The sequence below is a fragment of the Phoca vitulina genome, unplaced genomic scaffold (genome assembly GCF_004348235.1).
Source record: "Phoca vitulina isolate PV1807 unplaced genomic scaffold, GSC_HSeal_1.0 scaffold7, whole genome shotgun sequence".
NCBI classification, from domain to species: domain Eukaryota; kingdom Metazoa; phylum Chordata; class Mammalia; order Carnivora; family Phocidae; genus Phoca; species Phoca vitulina.
The window spans coordinates 13,699,345-13,726,873 of record NW_022589710.1 but is presented as its reverse complement, the minus strand read 5'-3'; the positions used below and the strand labels follow the sequence as shown (position 1 = coordinate 13,726,873).

Genomic DNA, 27,529 nt, shown 5'->3' with positions numbered 1-27,529 from the left:
TAATACCCTCTAGGTCCATTATGTTGTTGCAAATGGCAAGATCTCATTCTTTTTTATGGCTGAGTAATTCCATTGTGTGCATGCACGGGCACACGCGCGCATGCTTGTGTGTGTGTGTGTGTGTGTGTGTGTGTGTGTGTGCCCTATCTTTATCCATTCATCTATCCAAGGGCACTTGTGTTATTTCCATATCTTGGCTATTATAAATAATGCCACAATAAACACACAGTTGCATAGATCTTTTCCAATTAGTGTTTTTGTTTTCTTTGGGTAAATTAATAGAATTACTGGATCATACGGTATTTCTATTTTTAATTTTTTAAGGACACTCCTTAATGTTTTCCACACTGGTTGCACCAATTTATATTCTCAACAGTGTACCACAAAGGTTCCCTTTTCTCCACATCCTCACCAACACTTGTTATTTCTTGTCTTTTTGGTACTAGCTATTCTGACTGGTGTGAGGTGATTTCTCCTTGTGGTTTTAATTTGCATTTCCCTGATGATCGGTGATGTTGAGCATCTTTTCATGTACCTGTTGCCATCTGTATGTTTTCTTTGGAAAAATGCCTATACAGGTTCTCTGCCCATTTTAATCTAATTATTTGGGGGGGGGGGGGTTGGTGTTGAGTTGTATAAATTCTTTATATATTTTAGATATTAACCCCTTATCAGATATATCATTTGCAAATATCTTATCCCATTCAATAGGTTGCTTTTCTTTTTGTTCATGGTTTCTTTTGCTGTGCAAAACTTTTTATTTTGGTGTAGTCCCAATAGTTTGTTTTTGCCTTTGTTTCCCTTGTCTGAGGAGACATATCCAAAAAAAAAAATGTCACTAAGGCTGGTGTCCAGGAGATTACTGCCTATGTTTTCTTTTGGGACTTTCATGGTTTCAGGTCTCACATTTAGCTTTTAATCCATTTGGAGTTCCTTTCTGTGTATGTGTAAGAAAGCGGTCCAGTTTCATTCTTCTGCATGTAGCTGTCTGGTTTTTCCAACAGCATTTATGAGAATCTGTCTCAAAAAGAGACTGTCTTTCCCCCCATTGTATATTCTTGCCTCTTTTGTAGTAGATCAATTGATCATACAAACATGAGTTTCTTTCTGGGTTCTCTATCCTGTTTCATTGATCTATGTGTCTATTTCTGTGCTAGTACCATACTGTTTTGATCACTACAGCTTTGTAGTATAGTTTGAAATCTGGGGCTGTGATACCTCCAGCTTTGTTCATCTTTCTCAAGGTTGCTTTGCATAACAAATTCTTTATCAAGAATAATTACACAGTAGTAATTCTGTATAAAATGCATTTAGCTGATAGGTTGTTGTGCTCAGTATTTCTATCTATGGGTAACAGCAAACTATTTACTTATGATGCATACCTATGGTGATTATGTAAACTGAACTTTCCACAGCAATCTCAGTTCTCTCATAGTTTTCTCATAAATCATTGAAATACTTCTAGTATATTAACATCCATTTGCATCATACACATTGCCCCACTCATACCCAGAAAGAAATTAAAAATCCTTTGTAAGAACATACACCAATATACGGTTTATAAAATACAATCTCACCTTTTGTATAAACTAACCAATTTTAAAAGAAAAAACGAAGCAATAAATTGAAGCTATTTTTCTATACCTATCTAGTTACCATCACTAAAGTTTTTTTGTTGTTGTTGTTGTTGTTTTTTAATTTTAGTTAACATACAGTGCAATATTGGTTTCTGGAGTAGAATTCAGTGGTTCCTCACTTCCATACAACACCCACCGCTCATCACAACAAGTGCCCTCCTTAATACCCATCACCCATCTAGCCCATCCCCCACCCACCTCCCTCCATCAAGCCTCACTTTGTTCTCTATCATAAGAGTCTCTTATGGTTTGTTTCTCTCTCTCCTTTTTTTCCCCCTTCCCATATGTTCATCTGGTTTGTTTCTTAAATTCCACATATGAGTGAGAGCATATGGTATTTGTCTTTCTCTGACTGACTTATTTTGCTTAGCATAATACACTCTAGCTCCATACATGTCATGCAAATGGCAAGATTTCATCTTTTTGATGGCTGAGTAATTGTATATTGTATAATTGTGTCCATTGTATATTTATATATACCCCCTCTTCTTTATCCATTCATCAGTTGATAGACAAATGGACTCTCTCCATAGTTTAGCTATTTTTGATAATGCTGCTATAAACATTGGGGTGCATGTACCCCTTCGAATCTGTATTTTTGTACCCTTAGGGTAAATACCTAGTTGTGCAATTGCTGGATCACAGGGTAGTTCTATTTTAACTTTTTGAGGAACTTCCATACTGTTCTCCAGAGTGGCTACACCAGTTTGCATTCCCACCAACAGTTCAAGAGGGTTCCCCTTTCTCTACATCCCTGCAAAATCTGTTGTTTCTTGTGTTGTTAATTTTAGCCATTCTGACCTGTGTGAGGTGGTGTCTTATTGTGGTTTTGATTTGTATTTCCCTGATGATGAGTGATGTTGAACATCTTCTCATGTGTCTGTTAACCATCTGGATGTCTTTTTTGGAAAAGCGTCTATTCATGTCTTCTGCCCATTTCTTGACTGGATTATTTTTTCTTTGGGTGTTGAGTTCGATAAGTTCTTTATAGATTTTGGATAGTAACCCTTTATCAGATATGTCATTTGCAAACATCTTCTCCCATTCCATAGGCTGCCTCTTAGTTTTGTTGATTGTTTCCTTTGCTGTGCAGAAGCTTTTTATCTTGATGACGTCCCAATAGTTCATTTTTGCTTTTTTGTTTCCCTTGCCTCCAGCGACATGTCTAGTAAGAAGTTGCTATGGCCAAGGTCAGAAAGGTTTCTGCCTGTGTTCTTCTCTAGGATTTTGATGGATTCTTGTCTCACATGTAGGTCTTTCCTCCATTTTGAATTTATTTTTGTGTATGGTATAAGAAAGTGGCCCAGTTTTATTCTTCTGCATGTTGCTGTCCAGTTTTCCTAATACCATTTGTTGAACAGACTGTCCTCTTTCCACTGGATATTCTTACCTGCTTTGTCCAGATTAGTTGACCATAGAGTTGTGGGACCATTTCTGGGTTATCTGTTCTGTTCCATTGATATATGTGTCTGTTTTTGTGCCTGTACCATACTGTCTTGATGACTACAGCTTTGTACTATAGCTTGAAATCAGGAATTGTGATGATTCCAGTTTTTTCTTTTTCAAAATTCCTTTGGCTATTTGGAATCTTTTGTGGTTCCAAACAAATTTTAGGATTGTTTGTTCTAGCTCTTTGAAAAATGTTGGTGGTATTTTGATAGGGATTGCATTAAATGTGTAGATTGCTTTGGGTAGTATAGGCATTTTAGCAATGTTTGTTCTTCCAATCCATGAGCACAGAATGCTTTTCCATTTCTTTGTGTCCTCTTCAATTTCTTCATAAGTGCTTTGTAGCTTTCAGAGTACAGATCTTTTACCTCTTTAGTTAGGTTTATTCCTAGGTATCTTATTGGTTTTGGTGCAATTGCAAATGGGATCAATTCCTTGATTCCTTTTTCTGCTGCTTTATTATTGGTGCATAGAAATGCAACTGATTTCTGTGCATTGATTTTATATCCTGCAACTTTGCTGAATTCATGTATGAGTTCTAGCAATTTTGGGGTGGATTCTTTTGGGTTTTCCACATAAAGTGTCATGTCATCTGCAGATCGTGAGAGTTTGACTTCTTCTTTGCCAATTTGAATGCCTTGTATTTCTTTTTGTTGTCTGATTGCTAAGGCTAGGACTTCTAGTACTATGTTGAACAGCAGCGGTGAGAGTGGGCATGCTGTCATGTTCCTGATCTTAGGAGGAAAGCTCTCAGTTTTTCCCCATTGAGAATGATATTCACTGTGGGCTTTTTATAGATGGCTTTTATGATATTGAGGTATATTCCCTCTATCCCTACACTGTGGAGAGTTTTAATCAAGAGAGGATGCTGTATTTTGTCAAATGCTTTTTCTGCATCAAGTGAGAAGATCATATGTCTTTTGTCCTTTCTTTTATTAATGTGATATATCACATTGATTGATTTACAAATGTTGAACCACCCTTGCAGCCCAGGAATAAGTTCCACTTGGTCATGGTGAATAATCCTTTTCATGTACTATTGGATCCTATTGGCTAGTATCCTGGTGAGTAAATTTTGGCATCCATCTTCATCAGGGATATTGGTCTGTAATTCTCCTTTTTGATGTGGTCTTTGTCTGGTTTTGGGATCAAGGTAATGCTGGCCTCATAGAATGAGTTTGGACGTTTTCCTTCCATTTCTATTTTTTGAAACAGCTTCAGAAGAATAGGTATTAACTCTTCTTTAAATGTTTGGTAGAATCCCCCTGGGAAGCCATCTGGCCCTGGACTCTTGTTTTTTGGGAGGTTTTTGATTACTGCTTCAATTTCCTTGCTCGTTATGGGTCTGTTCAGATTTTCAAACAGTTTGGTAGTTTATAAGTTTCCAAGAATGCATCCATTTCTTCCAGATTGCCTAATTTGTTGGCATATAGTTGTTCATAATATGTCCTTAAAATTGTTTGTATTTCCTTGGTGTTGGTCATGATCTCTCCTCTTTCATTCATGACTTTATTAATTTGGGTCCTTTCTCATTTCTTTTTGATAAGTCTGGCTAGGAGTTTATCGATCTTATTAATTCTTCCAAAGAATTCTTTCAGACCATGCTTTCGGTCCTGGGATTCTGCCCCACTTTGCCACCTGAACACCTTTAAGCCAGGCACATCCTCCATGGCAGTGGACTACTAAAAGTTCAGATTTTACACTCCATGGCTTCTAATACTTTGTGGTAGCCTCCGTAAGCAGGCTCCCTCCCCACCAATGTATCCAGAGCTATATCTCCCCCAAGTCAACTCCATGTCTCCTACCTTCCAAAGGTGGTCACTTTTATACTTGTAGACTTGCAGTTTTTGTTTTTGTAGACCGCTGATTGATTTCTTGGGTGTTTAGAATGACTTGATAACTATCGAGCTGTGTTCAAGGGAAGAGACAAGCTTAGGATCCCCCTACTCCTCTGCCATCTTAACTCTTTTATCAGCACTAAAGTTTAATGAGCACCTAATCCATTCAGACTAATTAAATAATTATTAAACCTTAAAGTTAGAAAGAGACTTTGAAAGACACCTAGCAAGCTCTTCAAAGCTGACAATGACTAAAAATCAAGCCCAGAGGAGGTGATATTGTCAAAACCAGAGACTTCCCAGCCCCCTGTACAAATAGAAGAAGAAAAAGAAAAGAAAGAAACAGATACCACTATAGAAATAGCAATCTCATTTTTTTGAATATGTATATATCACACAATATCCTAGATTGAAGCTCTTGTTTAATAATCACATGGCAGTTAAACAACAGAAGAATGTGGTAAAGTATCTATGTTGTATCAGGACACATATTCAGCAAGACATAAATTGTTAAGCATCAATTACAAATATACAAGTATATCAAATTAGTTTTTCTAAAATAAAATGTTTCTATAAATCTAAAATAATATGATCACTGAGGAAGGTGCATGATTTTCATCGCAGGGTCCATAACTATGGACCATGTGCTAAGTGTGGCAGCGAGACTACAGACACAAAGGCCCACTGCATTTTCCAAATTAATCACATACGTGACCAGATGTGCCCTACTGAGTTGTACAAACAAATCATAAATACCTCCCAAAACTAAAGAATGTGGCTTGCAGAGTCAAAGATTCAAAAATATTTTGTGCAAATATAAGAATAGTAAAATAGATATTCGGGGGTAAAAAGTGGATAGGACACATAACTCTGAGTAAATCAGGCTCTCCGTCTGTGGCATTTTTTTTTTTTTTCATCTAAAGGTGGCTTTCTCAAAGAGATCTAAAAATTAACTCTACCATAACACTCTTAGTGACCAAACTGGACAAGGAGTAGGATATTCAGCCTAAGGAATGTTGTTTCCTAGCAACCACAAGAGCGAGAGCCAGAGATATACAAAGGCATACTTCAAAAGTCTGCAACCCCATGAGTTCAAAGATCAAAGTCCTAAAATTTAAAGATTTATTCCTTTTTTTGAATTTTCTAAATGGGAGAATTTTTACTTTCCCCACTATAAGACATCAATAATGAATCTCAGTACTTAGAAACCAAGCTGCTGTGGTATAAGTATGTTATAGCTTACCTTGAAAAGCAAAAATACTTTTCCTGAACTAAATATAACCAATCACCAAACATTCCTTACTGTTAAATTCAGTAAAACTCAAAACACATGGAATTGGGATTGTGAGTTATCAGGGCTTTACTGTTGATTTAAATTCTACTTTTATTAAAGGACAATAGAGATTCCAGTCGGCTGATGGAAGTTGGGTTATTTGGAATTGCAAAGCAGTATCAGCTTAAGGAGGCTCTGCCATACAGACCCAGTGATTACATTTCATAAAAGAGATCAGGAACTGACACAGAGAGAACTTTATTGTCTCTAATAGTTGCTAAACATAGGAATGAGGTTGAGGGAAATTTTGCCGTCTTTTTTTTTTTTTTTAATTTTAAGAGAATACAATGACCTCAGACATTTTTGGTCTGCACTCTCCCACCAAAACAAACATGTCAGTCATCATTATTCCATCTCTTTTTAAGAATGACAATTACCTAAAGAGATGAATTGTACAAAGGTTCCTGGATTAACATAGACAACAGTGTGACTATGTTTTGCTTTCTATATAAAATTAGATGTCTGAGACCAGTTTAGGTTTTTTACCTCAATGACACCTTTCACAAGTACCAGTTATTATATTACTATGTTCATAAAATAAAAAGTCTGACTCTCATAGGAAAATGTAGCTATGTCCTAAAAGGGAAAAAAAGAATGCTTATTTCCTAAATAATTCAAACTATGTACTATTCTCTAAATTTGATGTTTACACAGCCTAGCCTACATAATTTATGAACATCCAAATTTCTCCTCCTATTAATTGCTGTTGTTTCATGAAAAATAATGCTGTAAACTATTACTTAATCAAACATATCTTATCCTACCTTAAAATCTTCATGTGCTGAATCTCTATGCTTTTAAAAGCAAAATAACCAGAAATTAATTTTAGATGCCAAATGTATATATAGAAACGTAAACCCTATAGTTAACAAAATCTATCTACTCTAATATTATCTGAGTAAATTTTAAACTGATCGTCATCTGTACCTGAGCCTATTCTTTTCTCCGCTTCTAAAACTTACTTTTCTTTCTTTTTTAAGTAGGCTTCACACCCAGCTGGGCGTGGAGCCCAACACAGGGCTCAAACTCACAACCCTGAGATCAAGGGTCAGGATACTTAATTGACTGAGCCACCAGATGCCCCATTACTTATTTTTATAATAACCCCAGAAACAGGTAATAATATTTTAAGTAATATGTTTTTTGTAGATTTTATTGTATTTTGTGGATATTTACTGGTACTGTTGTAATTAGTTTTAGATTTAGAACTATGTTTTCTAAATGCAAAATTTTCTTGAAAATATATTATGTTTTGAAATCACTCTCTCTTCCAGGAAACAGGCTTTTTAAAAGTTAGTTCCATTTTATGAACAAAATTAATGAATTTGATTTTGTTCTTAGCTGTTTCAAGCTATGCATGATTTTATTCTCTATATTACCAAGGACCTTTCCAGTAAATGGGCTTGTATCAAATGGGTACCCCAATGCCATGATGCAGGTATTTTCTTGAATATTTAATGACACATTCAGGTGTGCTCCCCACTTCTTTACAGGGAATCTTTGTGTCTCTCCCCATTTTTGTACTCTGTTAGTTCCACAACATTTTCCTCTGTTTCTTCTATTCTTCTATCATTATAAATGTGATGGTTCTACCCGCTCTCACATCAACATAAATTGCACTCCATACCTGTGATGGCACATGGCAGTGGCTTGACAAAGGCTCACATTAGTCTTGCTTATCAGTGCAGCTTGTTTAAAATCCTGAAAGAGTTTTATAAGTTTTTGTTAATTTTGCAACATCATCTTTTGTGCTTTCTTAAACTTCCTTCTAACTTTGATTCTATCATGAATATATTTAACACAAGCATTAAAATATACATCTTCCTAAGACTTTATTTTTCCTTTTAGTATCACAGCTAGTGAGAATGCATGGAGCATAGCTGAAAACTCACTCAGAATCTTATGCTACTGGTCTCCCCTCTTCTTGTGGCTTTGCCTTGCTCTGTGTAATGAGATATTTCATTTGCTTTCATTTTATTGTTTTTTCCCCAGCACACACCACCAGAGACTTCCGCATCTAGATAGAAATGGAAATTCAGGGGCACCTGGGTGGCTCAGATGTTAAGTGTCTGCCTTCAGCTCAGGTCATGATCCCGGAGTCCTGGGATCGAGGCCCATATCGGGCTCCCCGGTCCGCGGGAAGCCTGCTTCTCCCCCTCCCACTCTCCCTGCTTGTGTTCCCTCTCTCACTGTGTCTCTCTCTGTCAAATAAACAAAACCTTTAAAAAAAAAAAAAAAAAGAAAGAAATGGAAATTCACTTGGAGAGAAGCTTTGACATTACATGTCATAGGACACATAGGTACCTAGGCCCAGGGAAAGTGTATAACTGGGCCTTTCAGTGTGGATTAGCTAAGGCTGCTCCTACCTTTGGAGTCCACACTTCTGGGAAGTGTGTTGTTTTGTCCAGGGATCCTAGAAGCTCCTGAGAGAGAACAATGTAGACTCTAACCCCAAGATTTTGAGTTAGAGAAGTCAACTAAGATAGACCGGAATGGCCCAGGGGAAGAGGTTGTTAAGAGAATTACAAGTGCTAAGCCTGCAAAATGTCCTGACTTTGTGGCCCTAAGACTCACTGTCCTCCCTTAGGCACTGGAGAGGAGCCAACCTTCATAGATGGTCTCCCTCTCCTTCTCCTTCTCCCTTCCCCTTTCCTTCTCTTCTCCCCTCTTTCTTCCACAAACCTTCCCAGGCTGTGCCACAGGGAGGAAGCTGGCTCTCTTGTGGGGGTAGAATGAGTTTTCTGCAAATACTGGCTGGAAGAGGGAGCAGTAGGGTCAAATGAGCACCCTGGGATCCTACTGGGGGAGAAAGGTATTAGTCACATAGACCAATCTGTGAATGCAGACTCCCCATTTAGATTCCTAGAATATATTTTGATATTAAATGGAAATATTTGGGAGAAAATAAGAAAGTTATTGTCTACTCAAATACAATCTAATCAGATATGCTGCCAGCTAACTCCCCTAAAAGGATTGTTTAGCTAAAATAGAAGCAAATTTACAAGTGTGAGATTTGTTACAAACATTCTTATTAATTTGAAGAGTTGTGGGAAGTGACCACAAACTTAAAAGATTGAGAATACCAAGTTTAATTTTGTAATCAGATACAATTTACAAATGTCAACTTGACTTTATATACACAACCATTATTATCCTATATGGTAATTAGGCCTTAATTATCAGCAATAGATATAAATGATGACTTAGCATTACTTAGAATAAAGCTAACAGAATTTTTATGATTTTTCTTATCTGCATGAATCTTTTCTGATATAGAGATCCTAAATAACAAACCACACGCAGTCACTCATATACAAAGCAAAATCCCAACTCCCATTCCCTCCACTGATGGATTTATTTGTACAGAACTTCACCCACACTGTCTCACTTTCTGTGTCAGAGAGTGGGCTCTTGACTTTATTCCTTCCTGTCTCCTCTGGAAACTTGCTCCATCATAGTCCTGCTGCTTTCTGTATCTTTAATCGTTGGCTTACTGCTCTGCCCTAATGTGCCTTCCCTCAATCCTCCCTCCCCAAAAACTACACATGGCCTTGTCATTCTAGTTCTTGTCATTACCAATCTCCTTGAAAGTATGGTCAACACTCACAGCGGCCATGTCCCCATAACCCCTCAACTCATTATTCTTGTTTAATAAGGCCAATTTTATTTTATAATTTGTAAACTGCCTCTGAAGGCATTTGTTGTCTATTTTTATTCTTATCCAAAGTAACCCTTATATACAATGCATAGGATCTAATAAAACTAGAAAATGTGCAAAGCTTATAGTGACCCCCCACCTCCCTTCTTGCTCCCCCTCTCCTTACCCAAGTCCACTCCCCAAGGATAATTGTTTTTACAGCTTGCTGGGTTTTGTTCTGCTATTTACCTTCAAATTTCTAAATAACATGAGTATTGTATCATGTTTGACTTCTGACATAGGCTAATATTTAGCTATCTTACACCATCACTCCATGTACTTCCTCTTTTGCCACCATCCCATACACCTATGGCAATGCATTTGTTTGTTTTAGTCTCTGTTTCACTTCCCTCAAGTGTAGGATCCTTGGCTGCCCATTCATTTTTAAGTTTGAGGTATTAAAATCTTGAGTGGTAGTTTTTGGTGCCCTCAACAGCTCTTCTCCACTATCTTTAACTTTGTGGAATTAATACCTTTTTATTCCTTTACTGTTTTCCTGGTAGGTTTTCAAGAGGACAAAGAGATAAATAAATGTTCTCAATCCAACCAGCTTAACCATTAACTTCCTAAACAATGTCAGTCTAAATGTTGCATTCTAGTTCCTGGTCAACGTGTTCCTATGAAGGTAGGACATACAACTTTCAATTAACTAATGGGTTTTCAGTATTTCTCCTACTTAACCACACTATTTATCAATCACTCCCACTAAAAAAATTTCCCTAGATAGGTTTTAAGACTCTGCTTTCCTTGGTTGTTTATCCTAGCCCTCTTATTATTAAGTCTTACATTCTTTCACTGGTTCTTCCTCAACCTGCATCTTTTTTTTTTAATTTAATGCTTCAAATTAGTATTTTTTACTTTACATTGAGAAAAAAATCTTTTTTTAATTTTTAATTAGTGTTTGTAGGGCATGCTTTTTTTCTTAGCCTTTTACTTTTATCTATCTATATCATTATATTTAAAGTATATTTCCTACAGCCAGAATATAGCTAGGGCTTTTTTTTTTTTTTAAGATTTATTTATTTATTTGAGAGAGAGGGATGTGGGGAGGGGTAGAGGGAGAGGGAGAGAGAGTCTTAAGCAGACTCCACGCTAAGCGTGGAACCTGACTCGGGGCTCAATTTCACAACCCTGAGATCAAGACCTGAGCTGAAACCAAGTCAAACACAACTGTGCTACTCAGGCGCCCCTATAGTTAGGGCTTTTTAAAAATTCCAATCTGACCTCCTCATTATTTTAATTGGTATATTTTGACCATTTCTATTTAATGTAAATACTAATAGGGTTAGATTTAGGTCTAAATTTTATTTTTTGTTTTCTGCTGGTTTCCTCTGTTTTCCCTTTCCAGACTTATTTTGAGTTATTTTTATTTTTTTAAAAAATTCCATTTTAATCAATCTATGGTCTTTTTGACTAAGGAGGCCACATTTGGGCAGAAATCTGAAAGGAAAGGAGGGTATGGACCACACACAGATCAGTGGGAAGAGTGTTCTATGCTTAGGGAATAGCTTGAATGAGGACTCTGAGGCAGGAAGAGAGCCTGGCATTTCCAAGGAATAGCAAAAGGCCAGAGTGGGGTGACCTGAGTGAAGAAAAGAAGAACATTTGACAATGAAGGCAGATCAGTGGACAACAGTCAGATCATGTAGGGTCTTGGCTGGCATAGTCAAGAATTCAGATTTTATTCTAGATGTTACGGGAAGCCAATGGAAGGTTTTAAGCAAAGGAATAACTCGATCCTCTTTATGTTTTTAAGAGGTCTCCCTGGCTGCTGTGTAAAGAACAGCATGCAGAGGAACAAGAGCAAATGCAGAGAGGCCAGTTAAGAAGGTACTACAGTAGTCCCAGCGAGAGGTGGTTGAGGCTTGAATTAGGAGGATAGCAGTGGCAAAAATGAGAAGTGATGAATTCAAAATATGCTTTGATGGTAGAGCTGACTGGACTTGCTCGTGATTTAGATGTGGGGTAAAGAAAGGGAAGGGTTAATAATGATTCCCACTAGACCATGAGCTCCTCTGTCTTAGTGATCTCCATGACTTTATGGCCAATGCCAGGTACTTGCCTGTGAGAAAGAACATAGGATTTGGAATCAAGAAAGATCTGAGTTCAAATCTTGCCCCACTACTTCCTAGCTGAAAGATTTTGTTAAGTACTAAATGGTATTTACTTGTTAGATAACACAGGCCCTGTATTTAATTCTCCAACAGCTGAGGTCTTTTGCTCCCAACCCCCATTTTCCTCACTTGTTCCACCCCAACACTGTGGCCCAGAGTTCCATAGCTTACTTGCCTACTCCAAACAAAGTTCTTTAGCTTCTCCTACCTGAGGGAATTCTGAATGGTATAACAACACCAAAAGCTAAAGGAGTTCAACTCTTGAAATCACATTTCATCACAGTGTAAGTTGCCTAGAATAAGATTTGTCAGACACTTCCTTAATAATAAGTATTTCTGTGGGGGCAGAATCTCAAAAGATAACTCCAGGGCACAGAAAAATAATAAAAGCCATCTCTAAAGGTGAAAAAAATGAGGGAACACTCACTACATAATATTCTGTCATCATTCCTCAGAAACACAAAAGCAAAACTACCATTATTTAACTGCATACTTGAAATTGCTATTTGATTTTTGCTTCATATTTCTTAATCTTAATTCCAAAATTAACTTAAAATAGATGATACAAATAAGATAAAAATGAGAATGGTGAATTTTGTTTAATTTTAATTAATAACAATTAATTACTAAAATACATTTTAAACAACCTGTTTTTCTTTTGATACACTGAAGATGCTATTTTATTGCAATTCTGAGTGTCTGTTTCCACTAACTTAAAAGTCTATTCCCAGTAGCCTATTTTGAGCAGCCATTTTCTGCCCTATGCAAAACAAACAGATTTATTTTGATATATTTTCAATGGGGAATGAGGAAAATTTTGAATGAGGAAAAATTAGCACTGAGCAGCAAAATAAATCATTACACAAATCATTTATTTACCAAATAATTGAGTTTTATGTGTAGCTAAGATACTCCCTGGGAGAAGGTGGGTGTATTGACATTTCATCAAATCAGAAACACTTTTTTATACATTAGCTGTAATCAAAACAAAGTAAAAATACACATTTTTTGGCAAAGATTCTATTATCCATTCAAAGTACTTCAATACAATTCTTGCTAAGGTTGTTACTGCTCATTAATACGGCCATTTGATACCAAGAAAAAATGGTTCACTAGTTTTCTGAAAAGAATGTGCAAAATCAAGTGGGTTCATTTTTACAAGTAAACAGGAAGGTTTACCTCCAATGCGAAACTATACTGGTCTAGCTCTACATAGATGAGTCCACGATTAATGAAAGTGTTTAAGGTCACAGTTTCTCCAGCATCAAGAAGAAGCACAATTCCATAATCTATTAATGCCTGAAAACAAAATAATCACTTACAACCTAGATTTAACTCTTTAGAGCCTTACCACATTGACTATGAACAAATGTGTTTATGACCAAACTAGGACCTCACATGGATTCTTTAATTTGACTTACGTTTATGACCAAACATAATCATTCAGATTTAAAGGGTCCCATTAACTAAATATTACAAACACTATTATGTTTTAATAAATGGTCCACACTGTGCTCACCTTTCACATGTTATCTTTGGATCATCCTAAGCATTTTTATTGTATATGGTTTGGAAGGGGAGGGATGCAATACCCTTCCCCCACTCAGTAGTTTCACCAAATGACTGTTGACATTAAAGCAGAGCACTTGCTACCTTTTAAAATTTAATTTCTTTTTAGTGTTTTATTATTTTTACCACTGAAACCCTGAAACCTAAGTTTTATGGAGGCAGAGCTTATCTATTTTGTTCACCATTGTAAAGCAAATAACTAGCTCAGTGCCTGCCTATAATAGGCAGTAGATAAATTTTTGTTGAATGAATAAATCATGAGTCAATTAAAATGAATTTTAATACACTAACAAATAAGCACTCGTTGGAAAATTACTTCAAAATATTTTGAGGGGCGCCTGGGTGGCTCAGTCGTTGAGCGTCTGCCTTCGGCTCAGGTCATGATCCCAGGGTCCTGGGATCCAGCCCCACATCGGGCTCCCTGCTCAACGGGAAGCCTGCTTCTCCCTCTCCCACTCCCCCTGCTTGTGTTCCCTCTCTCGCTGTGTCTCTGTCAAATGGATAAAATCTTAAAAAAAAAAAAAAAACTAGAATGTTTGCAATTTTCCTGTCACAGAATCCCAGAATGTAAAACTGTAAGATGCCTTAGAGATCTACTAAGCAGCTGAATATGTGACTCAAGAGGAAACAAAAGGTGGGAAATGAGATGTCGTGAAGGTCAATGAGCCGGATTTGGATCATGTCTCTGTTATTATTACTACCTCTTCAATCTTGGGGAAATTACTTAACACTAAGCCTCAGTTTCCTCATCTATAAAATTGGAATATTAATAACTTATCATATTGTTGTAAAAGTCCACTTAAAAATATTTTGATTGTATGTTGGTAAAGCATTTAGCTCAGTGCTTGTCACCCAATAAGCCCTAAGTAAGTGGTAACTGTTATTTATATTAAAATGAGGTGGTAGGAAGCAGAATTCACCTTTTCTTAATTTTTTATGAAAGCATATCTTGGAAGAATGCCTAAGTGCATTTTCTGCACAAAGGGACTTGGGTTTTCTCACTCCAGTGATGGCAGGAATGCTGAGAAACAGGTGGAGGGAGACAAAAAGGGAGGAGGTGACACTGTTAAATGACATCCGGTCCACATGCTGGAGGTCAACTGGTTTTACAAAGCCACATAAAGACTGTTAACCAGAAGCAAACAAACCTGTGAACACCAATACAGGTTTCTACTTTCTGTGACTTGGATGTGTTTCTAACTTCTCCCTGCTTCCATTTCCTCCTCTGTAAAGTTACTCAGTTGGAGGAAATGTGTTGAGTACCTGGCAGCTCTAAAATAATCAATATGTTATTATTCTAGTTAGATCTCTAGGTAGTTTTTCATTTTCTCTATTCATAGAACACTGATTCTGCTATACATCAGAGATAACAAAAATGGGAGTTCCCTGCCCCCACCCAGTCCATTGTTTGTGGCTTCAGAGTTACCCGGAAAAGGCAGGAATGGGGTGGGTAGGGAGCCATCAAAGACACCTGCTGTGCAGGTTACTTGATAAATGATCCTTTAATTAGCTCTTAGAATCTTAACAACTCCTTTGTTAAAAATTAGTTATTCATTTGTCAACATTTCTGGAGGAAACTTGATAGACTGGCTACCAGGAATTCTACAGTCTCTTAGGTAGAAACAATGGTTCTCAACTTCTTCCCTTCCACAGCAAATATGTTTCTAAATCTCCAACTGTTTTAAACAGACTTCACTGTCCAAATTTCAAGGAGATTGGAGGAGTGTGTCCACAGAGAACAGCAGGAATGCAATGTAGTATCTTAGGAGAAAGCTTCATTGACTATGGAAGTAGAGAGAAATAAGAAGGGAAGACAAGCAGACGACAGAGGAAGAGAAGCAAGAGGATGGGACAGAACACTGAGAGACCGAGACCAGCTGACCAGCGAGGAATCTTGACTGGAAAGGGACCAAATCTACAAGGGTAGGGAAGAGAAGGGTAAGATTAGAAAACAGAAAAGAGGGTTTGCACAGGTAGAAGGTGGATCAGGACAAGTAGAGAAAAAGATTTACTGCAGCCATCAGTTGGGGCTTCAAAAGACACAGGCAACACTCGTCGCTGGTCTGGGAGCTGGAAACCATCATGGAAAACTCCCTGCTGTGTCTGTGGTCTGAGCGCTCTACAAAAAAGTCCCTGGACAAACTGTTCTAGCTAATGTTGAGATTTTGAAGCAACGATATTGCTAGTGATCACTGCTTAAAAATTCTCCAAGCAGTATATCAGTAGAAACATTCACTCAAATGAGAATTGTGTAATATATTTTAATTTATAAATGCCCTTAAATGCTTATAAGAGCATTGTAAAATTAATTTTCATGTGACATTGCAAAGATTGTATAAAAATATTTGCTGAGGACCAATAAAACATTAAATATTCTTTGAAATGGTTCTTTGGTTTCTCAAGTTTGTTGTGTGTGTTTGTGTGTGTGTGTGTGTGTGTGTGTATTTCCACAGGAATTACTTTTCAAAATTATATAACAGAAATAAGAAAATGCTTTACACATGCTTTAAATGTGTTTATAAATGCATACACTAACGTGTAGTTTAGTAAAATGGTCATCTTACCATTCGAAGTTCATTTATCTTGGTGTAACATAATGCTCTGTTATAAAATGCTACATAACTGTTTTTGTCCATATTGATAGATGTAGTTAAATCTGTAATCGCTAGCTTATAAGTCTACAAAGAAAAAAATAATTAGATAAGAAGGGTTAATCATAATGGACTGAAATTTAATTGCAAAATATATTCTTGATTCTATCAGAATTTTTGGAACACTCATTTACCTATTCTGTGCATCATCTGGGAAATTAAGACAATTAAGTTAATCTTTCACAGAGTTAATTAAGATCTCTTGGTAGGAATTATTATAATAATGTTTCTCCTACCTGCAAATAAAATTCAATATATAATTATATATATAATTTAGATGATTATCTTATTGCCAATATTGCTAATTAAGAAATAAGCCACATTGGCCAAAACTTGCTTGCTTCTGTCACTCATACTGTTGTGTAACATAATGGTCATGTTTTCTACCCATGTTCTCTTTCACTTCTTCTTTGATGCTTCTCTGATACCTAGATCATTCAGTACATGGAATTGGCATGTAATACAAGGTCTAACCTTTGTTTTAAGGCATTATTTGCCATATATTTCACATGAAATAGTTACAAAGAAAGGTCAGAAAAGAAAAGTAGGGAGAAACAAAGTATTCCATGAAGTATCAGATATCAATGGTGCTGCTCACACCATTTGAGCCAGTAATTTCTGTTTAGGAATCAATCATAAACTCAAGCAATGACTTTATTCTCAGTGTGTGTAACTGTATTATTTAAGATAGTAAAAGAGTAAAACATTTAACACAACCCAAATGTCCAACAATAAAAATATACTATGGTAGAATATTATTTGGTCATTAAAAATAGTATCTTCAAAGATTGTGAGAAGAAAGGCACAACAAATTTATAAGTAGCATAATCCCAATTTTGGAAAATATATATCATATTTTCAGGGAAAGAAAAGACTAAATGTAAATAAACCAAAATGCTCTCAGGAATTGTCATTTGATGGTGGGGATAATAGGTGATTTTAATCTTCTCCTTTATTCCCCTATGTATTTTCCAAATCCTTTGCAATGAATATACACTACTTTCTTAATAAGATAAATAGTAAGTGCTATTTAAAATATAAATATCAAAAATAAATAGCACTATTTTGTGCAAAATTATGAATTGAAATCCCTTTGAAGTACTGTGAAAATATAAAGTGTTCTATGCAATTCTGCCCTTTGTACCACGGTGATTCTCCTCTCATGGAGAAAAAAAGGAAACAAGTCACAACTTGGCATCTGAGCATCTGCCCACTCTAAAATCTCAGTTAACAAGGCAAGAAACAGCCCTACCTTGTTGTAGTATTTCAGAACTCCTCTGTAGATATAGGCACGCACACTCTGAGGATAAATTTTGATGGCCTCATTACAATTCAAGATTGCTTTGGAGTATCTGCCTTTCAAACCATAGAAGGCTACTCGGCTTAAGTATGCCTTTTCAGAAAAAGAGCAGAGGAAAGTAGGAATGGATATTTTAGTAAAAGCATCAATTCTCCCAAAATATATTGTAGTTTGAACAAATCCATGCCATCCAAAGATGGTATAAAATATAGTCTTTTTTCCCACTCTCTTGTATTAGAAAATATTTCAAACAGGTGCCTGGATGTCTCAGTCAGTTGAGCATCTGACTCGGTTTCAGCTCAGGTCATGATCTCAGGCAGGGTAGTGGGACCAAACCCCATGTAGGTTCCATGCTCAGTGGGGAGTCTGCTTGAGATTCTCTCTCTCTCTCCCTTTCCCTCTGCCCCTCCTCCTACTCATGCACACACTCTCTCTCTCAAATAAAAAAATAAATCTTTTTTTAAAAAAAGAAAATATTTTGAATATATAGAATAATTGAAAAAATAGTATAATGAACATCCATACGACTACCATCTGGATTCAACAATTATTATTTTACAATATTTGTTGTATCTATTTTTTCTGAACCATTGGAAAATTAAGTTGTAGACATCATAATACTTTGCTCCCAGGTTTTCCATTATGCAAACATTCTCCTACATAAGCACACTACCATTATATATCTAAGAAAATTAATAGTATTCTCTAAAATCATCTAATATTTAGTATATTTAAATTTCATAGGCTTTTAAAATCAGGATCCAATCAAGCTTCACCTATTGAATTTTGTATTATCTCTACAGTCTCTTAAGAGGCAGGAATAAATGTGATAGCTAAAATCGAAGTAAATAAAATTAATAAGTTATATAAAATTATAATTGTTAATAGGTACAATAAAATATTAACAATATTTATAAACATCACAATTCACGAAGCACTTTTACATAAAGTATCACTGTTGGAAACAAAATTTTTAGTTCAAGGGGAAATACAGATATACAAATTATCAAAACACAGCTGAAAAGTAGGTATAAGTAACCGATTCTTGCTAACTAATAACAATGACATATAAAGATTTAATAGTTTTAACAAATTTGACACACTCTCCAAATCACTGAAATTGTTCATTTAAATACCTGGTAATGTTTTGGATTGAGGGTAATGGCACGATTAAAATCCAGGACCGAACTATCCTTGTGGAGTTTTACTTTACAAAGCCCACGTTGATAAAAGCCTTCTGCAAAATCAGGATTTGCTTTCACAGCTTTTGTAAAACAATCAAAAGCCTAGAAGAGTATTTTGTTAAGTAATGAGTAGAATATAGTAAGTAGAATATATTAGTGAGTAGAGTATATTAATTTAAAATGTTAATAAATTATAGTGTGTAATGATTGTTGAAAAGTTTTCACTTATTTTTGGTCATTTTAAATACATTTTTCCTAGTGAACTTTGTGAAGAAAATAAAAGTAATATAAGCAAGTCAGGTTTACTACTATAATTTATAGGTCCATTTAATCCCAGACTAATGTCAACATAATCCATGTTGTTAGATAACAGTACTTTTAGAGGTATAATTTTAACTGTTATTCTTCATACTGTTTTTATTCAAAGAAAGTACAACCTGTACATTTATTTTTCATGAGGGCCCAAGATACATAGTTATGAAATTTCTTAACAATGGAACTCAAATTTTTCCCAACATTGTAAAGCAAAGGTTGGCTTGCTCTGGTGTCCAAAAGGGCTAAAAACACAGAAAAGATTTATAATTAACCTTACATTTATCGGGATTTCCTAATGGAACAACTAATCAAGTGCAACTCTTTTTCAAGTTTGTGGAGATGCAAGACCCTACGAATACAAAGCCTGGAATGGTGTGCGTGTTCATGCTGGCGTGTGTCTGTGTCTATATGTCTGTGTGTAGAGAGATTAAATTATGAAATATCCAGTATTAACCATTATAAAATAGTAATTATTTTATTTATCACATCATTGACAATTTTAAAATGGAGTCTTCTTGAGATTCTCTCTCTCCCTGTCCCTCTGCCCCTCCCCTGCTCACTCTCTCTCTAAATAAATAAATAAAATCTTTAAAAAAAATAAAAAATAAAGTGCCTATAATTTAATAAGTAGGGTCATGCTAATGTGATTAAAATATTCTGCTATAATAATTTCTTACAGTTAGATTTATTGTTGTGGTAGGAAACAGACATTAGTCTTTGGAATACTGTTGACAAACAAGCCTCAGATAAAATGTGTTGAATAAATAAAACAATAGAGTAGGCATCACAGAGTGCACACTGATTGTAATACGCCAACCTCTATAAGAAATTTGGTCTAGTCACTCACTATATAGGTCAGAAACAGAATTGAATGCAAGCAATCAATTTCTAAAATCACAAATAATCTATGCTCCTAAATGCACAAAGTACCATTTGTACGTTGCCTTCCTCCATGTAACAAAGACCCAAGTTATACAGACAGTCTGCCGAAGCTGCTATAGCATTTGGTCCTTTATCAGAATGAGAAAAGATATCCAACGCCTTTTTAAACATTTTCACAGCTTCCTAGAATGGTTTTTAAAAAAAGACAGAAGAGAATGTTTCTTTCTAGTATTTATTTAACATGATGAACATGACACCTTAAACGTTAAAGAGAATCCTGAGCACACAGCCTGACTCTCATTTCACCCTAGGTACACAGGCCTGGTAAAGACACAGGCCTTGTCACTGCACTGCCAGAAGAGGACCCAGGAGGAGAATCTGCCGGCAGGGAATCCCACCAAGGTGCCTCTCCTACAATCCGCTACTTAAGCAGGTTTATACACGTGCACTTTTGAAACTATAATTTCTAAATTCTAAAGGTTATTTCCTTGTGGTCTAAAATCAACTTAAATTTATAGACTAGTTTATGATCAATTTTTTAGCAATTTTCCTGGAAGAAATACTGGACAGCTATTAGATGGTAAGGGATTTCCAATGATAATATCTGATGTGGTTTTAATCAACCTTTATTTTGTCCTACTGTGCTCTTAATGGGATTCCACTGGCACCAGGAAATAAACTAATATCAAAAATCACCCATTTACGTGCACCCCGATGTTTATAGCAGCAATGTCCACAATAGCCAAACTGTGGAAAGAGCCAAGATGTCCATCGACAGATGAATGGATAAAGAAGATTTCGTATATATATATACAATGGAATATTATGCAGCCATCAAAAGGAATGAGATTCGTTGCCATTTGCAATGACGTGGATGGAACTGGAGGGTATTATGCTGAGCGAAATAAGTCAAACAGAGAAAGACATGTATCATATGACTTCACTGATATGAGAAATTCTTAATCTCAGGAAACAAACTGAGGGTTGCTGGAGTGGGGGGTGGGGTGGGAGGAATGGGGTGAATGGATGATAGACACTGGGGAGGGGATGTGCTCTAGTAAGTGCTGTGAATTGTGCAAGACTGTTGAATCTCAGATCTGTACCTCTGAAACAAATAATGCAATATATGTTAAGGAAAAAAAGAAGAAGAAGATAGCAGGAGGGGAAGAATGAAGGGGGGGAACTCGGAGGGGGAGATGAACCATGAGAGACGATGGACTCTGAAAAACAAACTGAGGGTTCTAGAGGGGAGGGGGGTGGGAGGATGGGTTAGTCTGGTGATGGGTATTAAAGAGGGCACATTCTGCATGGAGCACTGGGTTGTTATGCACAAACAATGAATCATGGAGCACTACATCTAAAACTAATGATGTAATATATGGTGATTAACATAACAATAAAAATTTTTTTTAAAAATCACCCATTTAAACTATTTAGTCAAAATAGTTGAAATTCATTAATGAAAAAAATATTCAATTTTCCCAATAGAAATGACTTTTTATAGTAAACTAATAGATGTATTTATCTATATGGTTACATAAATATTTGTGACTCTTTAGCCCATTTCCTTAATCATATTAAATTACTAAAGACGCCATGAGATTTAGCATGGATATGCTAAGTGTCCTCTGTGCCCTCCACTTAGCTTTTACTTCTTCTATTTACAGCCCACCTCAATGTCCACCATTCCATCCTCACTCTCAGCACACGACCTTGCCATAGAAAAAAGACATCACCTTCTTTCTCCATTTCCCTCCTTTTTATTTTTCAATATATCTATATCTCTTCATTTCCATCTTTTTTTCTCTCCTGTCTTTGAATGGTTTCCTTTCTTCTCCTTTTCAGAGCTAATTCCTCAAGCTGTGTCCTTGACCCCAACTCCTTCTGCCCTGCATGAACACAAGTTATTTCCTTCCTCTTCTGGATTACTGCCCCTTCACTATCTCTTTGAGTCCATAGAGTCTTCCATCCCATTTAAATTAAAGTGAACACATCTTCACTTCCTCCTGCTTCCTCTCGTAGCTGATGTTCTACCTGTTGCTTCTTAATGACTCTAAAAAAGACCCCTGGGGAAGCTCTGGAGGGGCTTAAGATAAAGCATATTTACATTCTAAATAGAGTACTGCCACTGTTGTGTGGATAAAAGCTTGGAAGAGAGCAACATGGTTGCTATCATTCTAGCAAAATAAAAATATGCTTTGGACTGGGATAATGACCATAGAAATAGAGAAAGGAAGTAGGATTGAGAGATATTTAGAAAGAACCAAGAGAACATCACTATTGATTGGATAGAAGAGGGCAATCAAAGATAACCCCAGGTTTGTTTCTACAGGCAATGGGTAGGGGCAGAGGAGGTTAAAGTAAGTATATGAGTATTCCAAAAAAGAAATTCAACATCATAAAGGTGTCAGTTTTCCCTAAAATAACCTAGAGATTGAATATAATTCAATCAAAATTCTGACAGAGTTTTTAACAGATCTTGACAAGCTGAATTTAAAATGTATATAGAAGAATAAAGGCCCAAGAATAAGCAGGAATTTTCTAGAGAAGAATATAGTGTAGGGACTAGCTCTACCAGATATCAAGAATTACAATTAAACTATAATAATTAACTATCATAATAATTAAGACATTGTAGGGGCACCTGGATGGTTCAGTCAGTTGAGTATCCTACTCTTGATTTCAGCTCAGGTCATTATCTCGGGATCATGAGCCTGCAATGGGCTCCATGCTCAGCAGGGAGTCTGCTTGAGATTCTCTCTCTCTCTCCCTCTGCTCCTCCTCCCCCTGCTCTCTCTCTCTCTCCCTCTAAAAATAAATAAATAAATCTTAAAAAAGACATTGCACTATTGAGCCAGAGATAGAAAAACTGACCAAAAGAACAGAATAGAGAGCCCAAAATCAGATCTGCATATACATGAATAGTTATGAGAGATGTACCGCTTCAGATCTTTGGGTTGAGAGAACCTCTCAATAAATGATACTAGAACACTTGAATATCCATATGGGGAAAATAGATATTTTATCACTTATCTCACACTCAAAGAAATCAATTTAAGTTAGAGTAAAGTCTTAAATGGAAAAAGCAAAACTTTTAAGCTTTTAGAAGAAAATATGGACCTTGGGATAGGGAAAAACTTCTTAAATGAGAATTTTTTTAAAGCCATGACAATAAAACAAAAAATGTATTTATTCTATTACATTAAAATTAAGAACCTCTATAAAACCAGCCACAAATTGCAAGAAGATACACGGCACACATAACAACCAACCAAGGATTAATATACAGAATTTATTTTTTTAATGCCTAAAATCAATAAGAACAAGATAAGTAAACAAAAAATATGCTTAAGATATTGACAGGACAGGAAATATGAGTGGTTAACAAACATATAAGAAGATATTCAATCTGTGCTCAAACAGAGAAATGTGAATTAAGACCACAATGAGACATCAGTCTTTATCTACCAAATTGACAAAAATAAAGTCTGATAACCAATTATAGTAGAGGATAGAGATCAAGAGGCATACACATACATGACAGGTAGGAGAATAAATTGGTACAACCCTATGTAATAATGTGTCACTTTCTTGAAAGTTAGATATTCACATTCTCTACATACCAGCAATTCCACTTCTAGGAATATATCCTAGAAAACTACTCCACATGTTAACAGAATACATGAAAAAGAATATTTACAACAGTCCTACCCTTAAGAGGAAAAGAAATAACCCAAATGTTAACACAAGAACCAATAATAAATGTTACAATTTAGTTTTATAAAAAAAAAGTATGTAAGCCATCATTCTAAACACAATATAAAAACTCAATTGATAGGTTTAGTAAATGTTACACAAGACTTTTCACCTTGTTTCTCTTGGCCTTCATTTGGGCTTTTGCTAATAGAGTATACATGGTGAGCTCAGGCCTATTCAAAGTGATCCCATCCAAGACCTGGATGGCCTTGTCATGGTTTTCACAAAATGAATAAATGAGTGCTTGCTGTATAGGACTCAACTCAATGAGACCTAAAAGGAAAAGAAAGTTTATCAATACCTTTGCCAAGTATCTAGGATTTAGATATAATTATTTTAAAGAAGTCAAGCAATTCAATAATTTACCTTTGAAATACGGATTAATAAATCAATACAATACTAACATCTGTTTACCACCAACACACAATAAGACATTCCAATTACAAACAACAACAAAAATTTTTTAAAAATGGAAGTATAACCCTGGCATCTCCTATAATAATCTCTCACAAAACTTACTTCATTATGAAGCATTTAATAGTTGACTATGTACATGTGAAACTGAAGATATAAAGTTTCAAAATCTATATTTGATTAGAAGTAAACCTTTCATGTTATCCATACATAGCTATTGCAAACAGTATAAACATTTTTAGGAGGTATTTATTTTTTAATTAAGACAATTATAATTTTGCATTAATTATATTCACCTTTGTTCATTTCTGCTACTTGATAAATAGTAAACTTTGCAAGATCATAACATTTCATCATAAGAAGATATTGTCCTCTGGAAGAAATAATAACTTTTTAATTCTAAGCAGTTAAAAATAATTTTTTCTAAAATAAAATGTCTTATAACATGTCACTTACATTTTTACAATTACAATACTTTTATTCATACTTACATATGTATGATAAAAACAATGCAAAAAATATAAACATTTTATGTAGTCTAAATAGACCAATTAGCATGCAGATGTGATGAAAATTTAGGAAAAGCGAAGCTGAAAGAAAAATACTCAATTTTTTTTCCCAATGACCTGTATTTTAAATTTTATACTCTAAGCCCACAGCTAACATAATACCTAGCAGTGAAAAACTAAGTTTTCCACTAAGATCAGAAATAAGACAAGAATGCCCATTCCTGCCACTTTTATTTAACACGTAAGTCCTAGCCACAGCAATCAGACAAGAAAAAGAAATAAAAGGCATCCAAATTAGAAAGGAAGAGGTAAAACTCTATTTGCAGATGATATGATACTATATATAGAAAACCCTAAGTACTCCAAAAAAAAAAAACAAACTATTAGAACTAATAAATGAATTCAGTAAAGTTGCAGGATACAAAATGAATATACAAAAATCTGTTGTTTCCATACACTAAGTAAGGAAAGATCAGAAAGAGAAATTTTTTAAAAATCCCATTTACAATTGCTTTAAAAAGAATCAAATTCCTAGGAATAAATTTAACCAAGGAGGTGAAAGATCTGTACTCTGAAAATTATAAGGCATTGATGGAAGAAACTGAAGATAACACAAATAAATGGAAAGATATTCAGTGCCTATAGATGGAAAATTAATATTATTAAAATGTCCATGCTACCCAAAGCAATCTAGAGATTCAGTGCAATCCATATCAAAATACCAATGGCTTTTTCATAAAACTAGAATAAATAATCCTAAAATTTGTATGAAACCACAAAAGACCCTAAATAGCCTAAGCAATCTTGAGAAAGAAGAACAAAGCTGGAAGTATCATACTCCCTGATTTCAAATTATACTATAAAGCTATAGTAATCAAAGCAGTATGGTACTGGCACAAAAACAGACAACAGACAACAGAAGAGAATAGAGAGCCCAGAAATAAACACACATTTGTATGGTCAGTCAATCTATGAAAAAGGAGGCAAGATTCTACTATAGAGAAAAGACAGTCTCTTTAATAAGTGATGCTGGGAAAACTAGGCAGCTATATGCAAAAGAATGAAACTGGACCACTTTCTTACACCATACAAAAAAATAAACTCAAAATGGATAAAAGACTTTATCTAATGTAAAACCTGAAACTATAGAACTCCTAAAAGAAAACGTAGACCAAAAACTCTATTATTGGTCTTAGCAATATTTTTTTGGCTCTGTCTCCTCAAAGGAAACAATAGCAATAATAAACAAATAGGACTAACTACATTTAACTAAAAAATAAAAAGTTTTGCACAGCAAAGGAAACCATTAACAAAATGAAAAATCAACCTACTGAATGGGAGAAGATATTTGTAAATGTTATATCTGATAAGGGGCTTATATCCAAAATATATAAAGAACTCATACAACTCATTACCAGAAAAAAACAAATAATCTGATTAAAAATGGGCAAAGGACCTGAATAGATATTTTTCCAAAGAAGACATGTGGATGGCCAAAGGATGCTCAACATCATTAATCATCAGGGAAATGTACATCAAAACCACAATGAGATATTACCTTATACCTGTCAGAACAGCTATTATCAAAAAGACAAGAAATAACAAGTACTGACGTGGAGAAAAGGGAACACTTGTGCACTGTTGATAGGAATGCAAATTGGTACAGCCACTATGGAAAACAGTATGGAAGTTCCTCAGAAAATTAAAAATAGAAATACCATATGATCTAGGAATTCTACTTTTGAATATTTATCCAAGGAAAATGAAACACTAATTCAAAACAATATATGCACCTTTATGTCATTGCAGCATTATTTACCATACCTAAGATATGGAAGCAATCTAAGTGTCTATCAGTAGATGAATAGATAAAGAAGATGCATTATGCTAAGTGAAATAAGTCAGACTGGAAAAGACAAATACCGTATGATTTCACTTATATGTGGGATCCAAAAACCAAATGAACAAACAACAAAAGCAGAAACAGACCCATAAATACAAAGAACAGTTGCCAGAGGGGAGGGGGTGGGGGGGTAGGCAAAATAGGTGCAGGGGAATGGGAGGTACAGGCTTCCAGTTACGAAATGAATAAATCATGGGATGGAAGGTACAGCATAGGAAATATAGTCAATGGTATTGTAATAGTATTATTTGGTTGGTAGCTACACTTGTGGTAAGCATAGAACAAGGTATAGAGTTATTGAATCACTATGTTGCACACCTGGAACTAATGTAACATTGTGTGTCAACAACACTTCAATTTTTAAGAAGATGTGGTATATATGTGCAACAGAATATTACTCAGCCATAAAAATTTCACCCGTCCCCTCCACCCACCTCCCCTCTGGTAACCCTCTCTTTGTTCTCTATAGTTAAGAGTTGGCTTTTGGTTTGTCTCTTTTTCCCCCTTTTGTTTTGTTTCTTAAATTCCACATATGAGTGAAATCATATGGTATTTGTCTTTCTCTGACTGGCTAGTTTATTTTGCTTAGCATTATAACCTCTAGATCCATCCATGTTGTTGCAAATGGCAAGATTTCATTCTTTTTTGTCGCTGAGTAGCATTCTACTGTGTGTATATGTAAATGTGTATATGTAAATATATATATTTACATATACACACATCTTCTTTATCCATTCATCTATTAATGAACATTGGGCTGCTTCCATAGTTTGACTATTATAAATAATGCTGCAATAAACACAGAGATGCATACATATCTTTGAATTAGTGTTTTTGTATTCTTCGGGTAAATATCCAGTAGTGGGATTACTGGATCATAGCATAGCTTAAACAGTTGTGTTTTGATGCAAGGATAGAGCAAAGAGAAAGACTTAGATATTTTATAATATAAATTATCTTAAAATTTAACAAATACAA

General features: G+C 35.3%; 1 protein-coding gene across 1 annotated transcript in view; it reads right to left on the bottom strand.

Annotated features, from left to right (window-relative positions):
• LOC116632626 (tetratricopeptide repeat protein 6-like) overlaps positions 1-24,496 on the bottom strand; it is a 40,022-nt gene extending 15,526 nt beyond the window's left edge. The window contains exons 1-6 of the mRNA XM_032404573.1: positions 24,436-24,496; positions 23,838-23,998; positions 20,018-20,152; positions 16,202-16,315; positions 13,248-13,367; positions 7,885-7,958 (exon numbers count right to left, since the gene is read on the bottom strand). Coding sequence (XP_032260464.1) covers positions 7,885-7,958; positions 13,248-13,367; positions 16,202-16,315; positions 20,018-20,152; positions 23,838-23,998; positions 24,436-24,496 — 665 coding nt within the window. The remainder of the gene's footprint in view (positions 1-7,884; positions 7,959-13,247; positions 13,368-16,201; positions 16,316-20,017; positions 20,153-23,837; positions 23,999-24,435) is intronic.
• Positions 24,497-27,529: the final 3,033 nt, after the last annotated feature.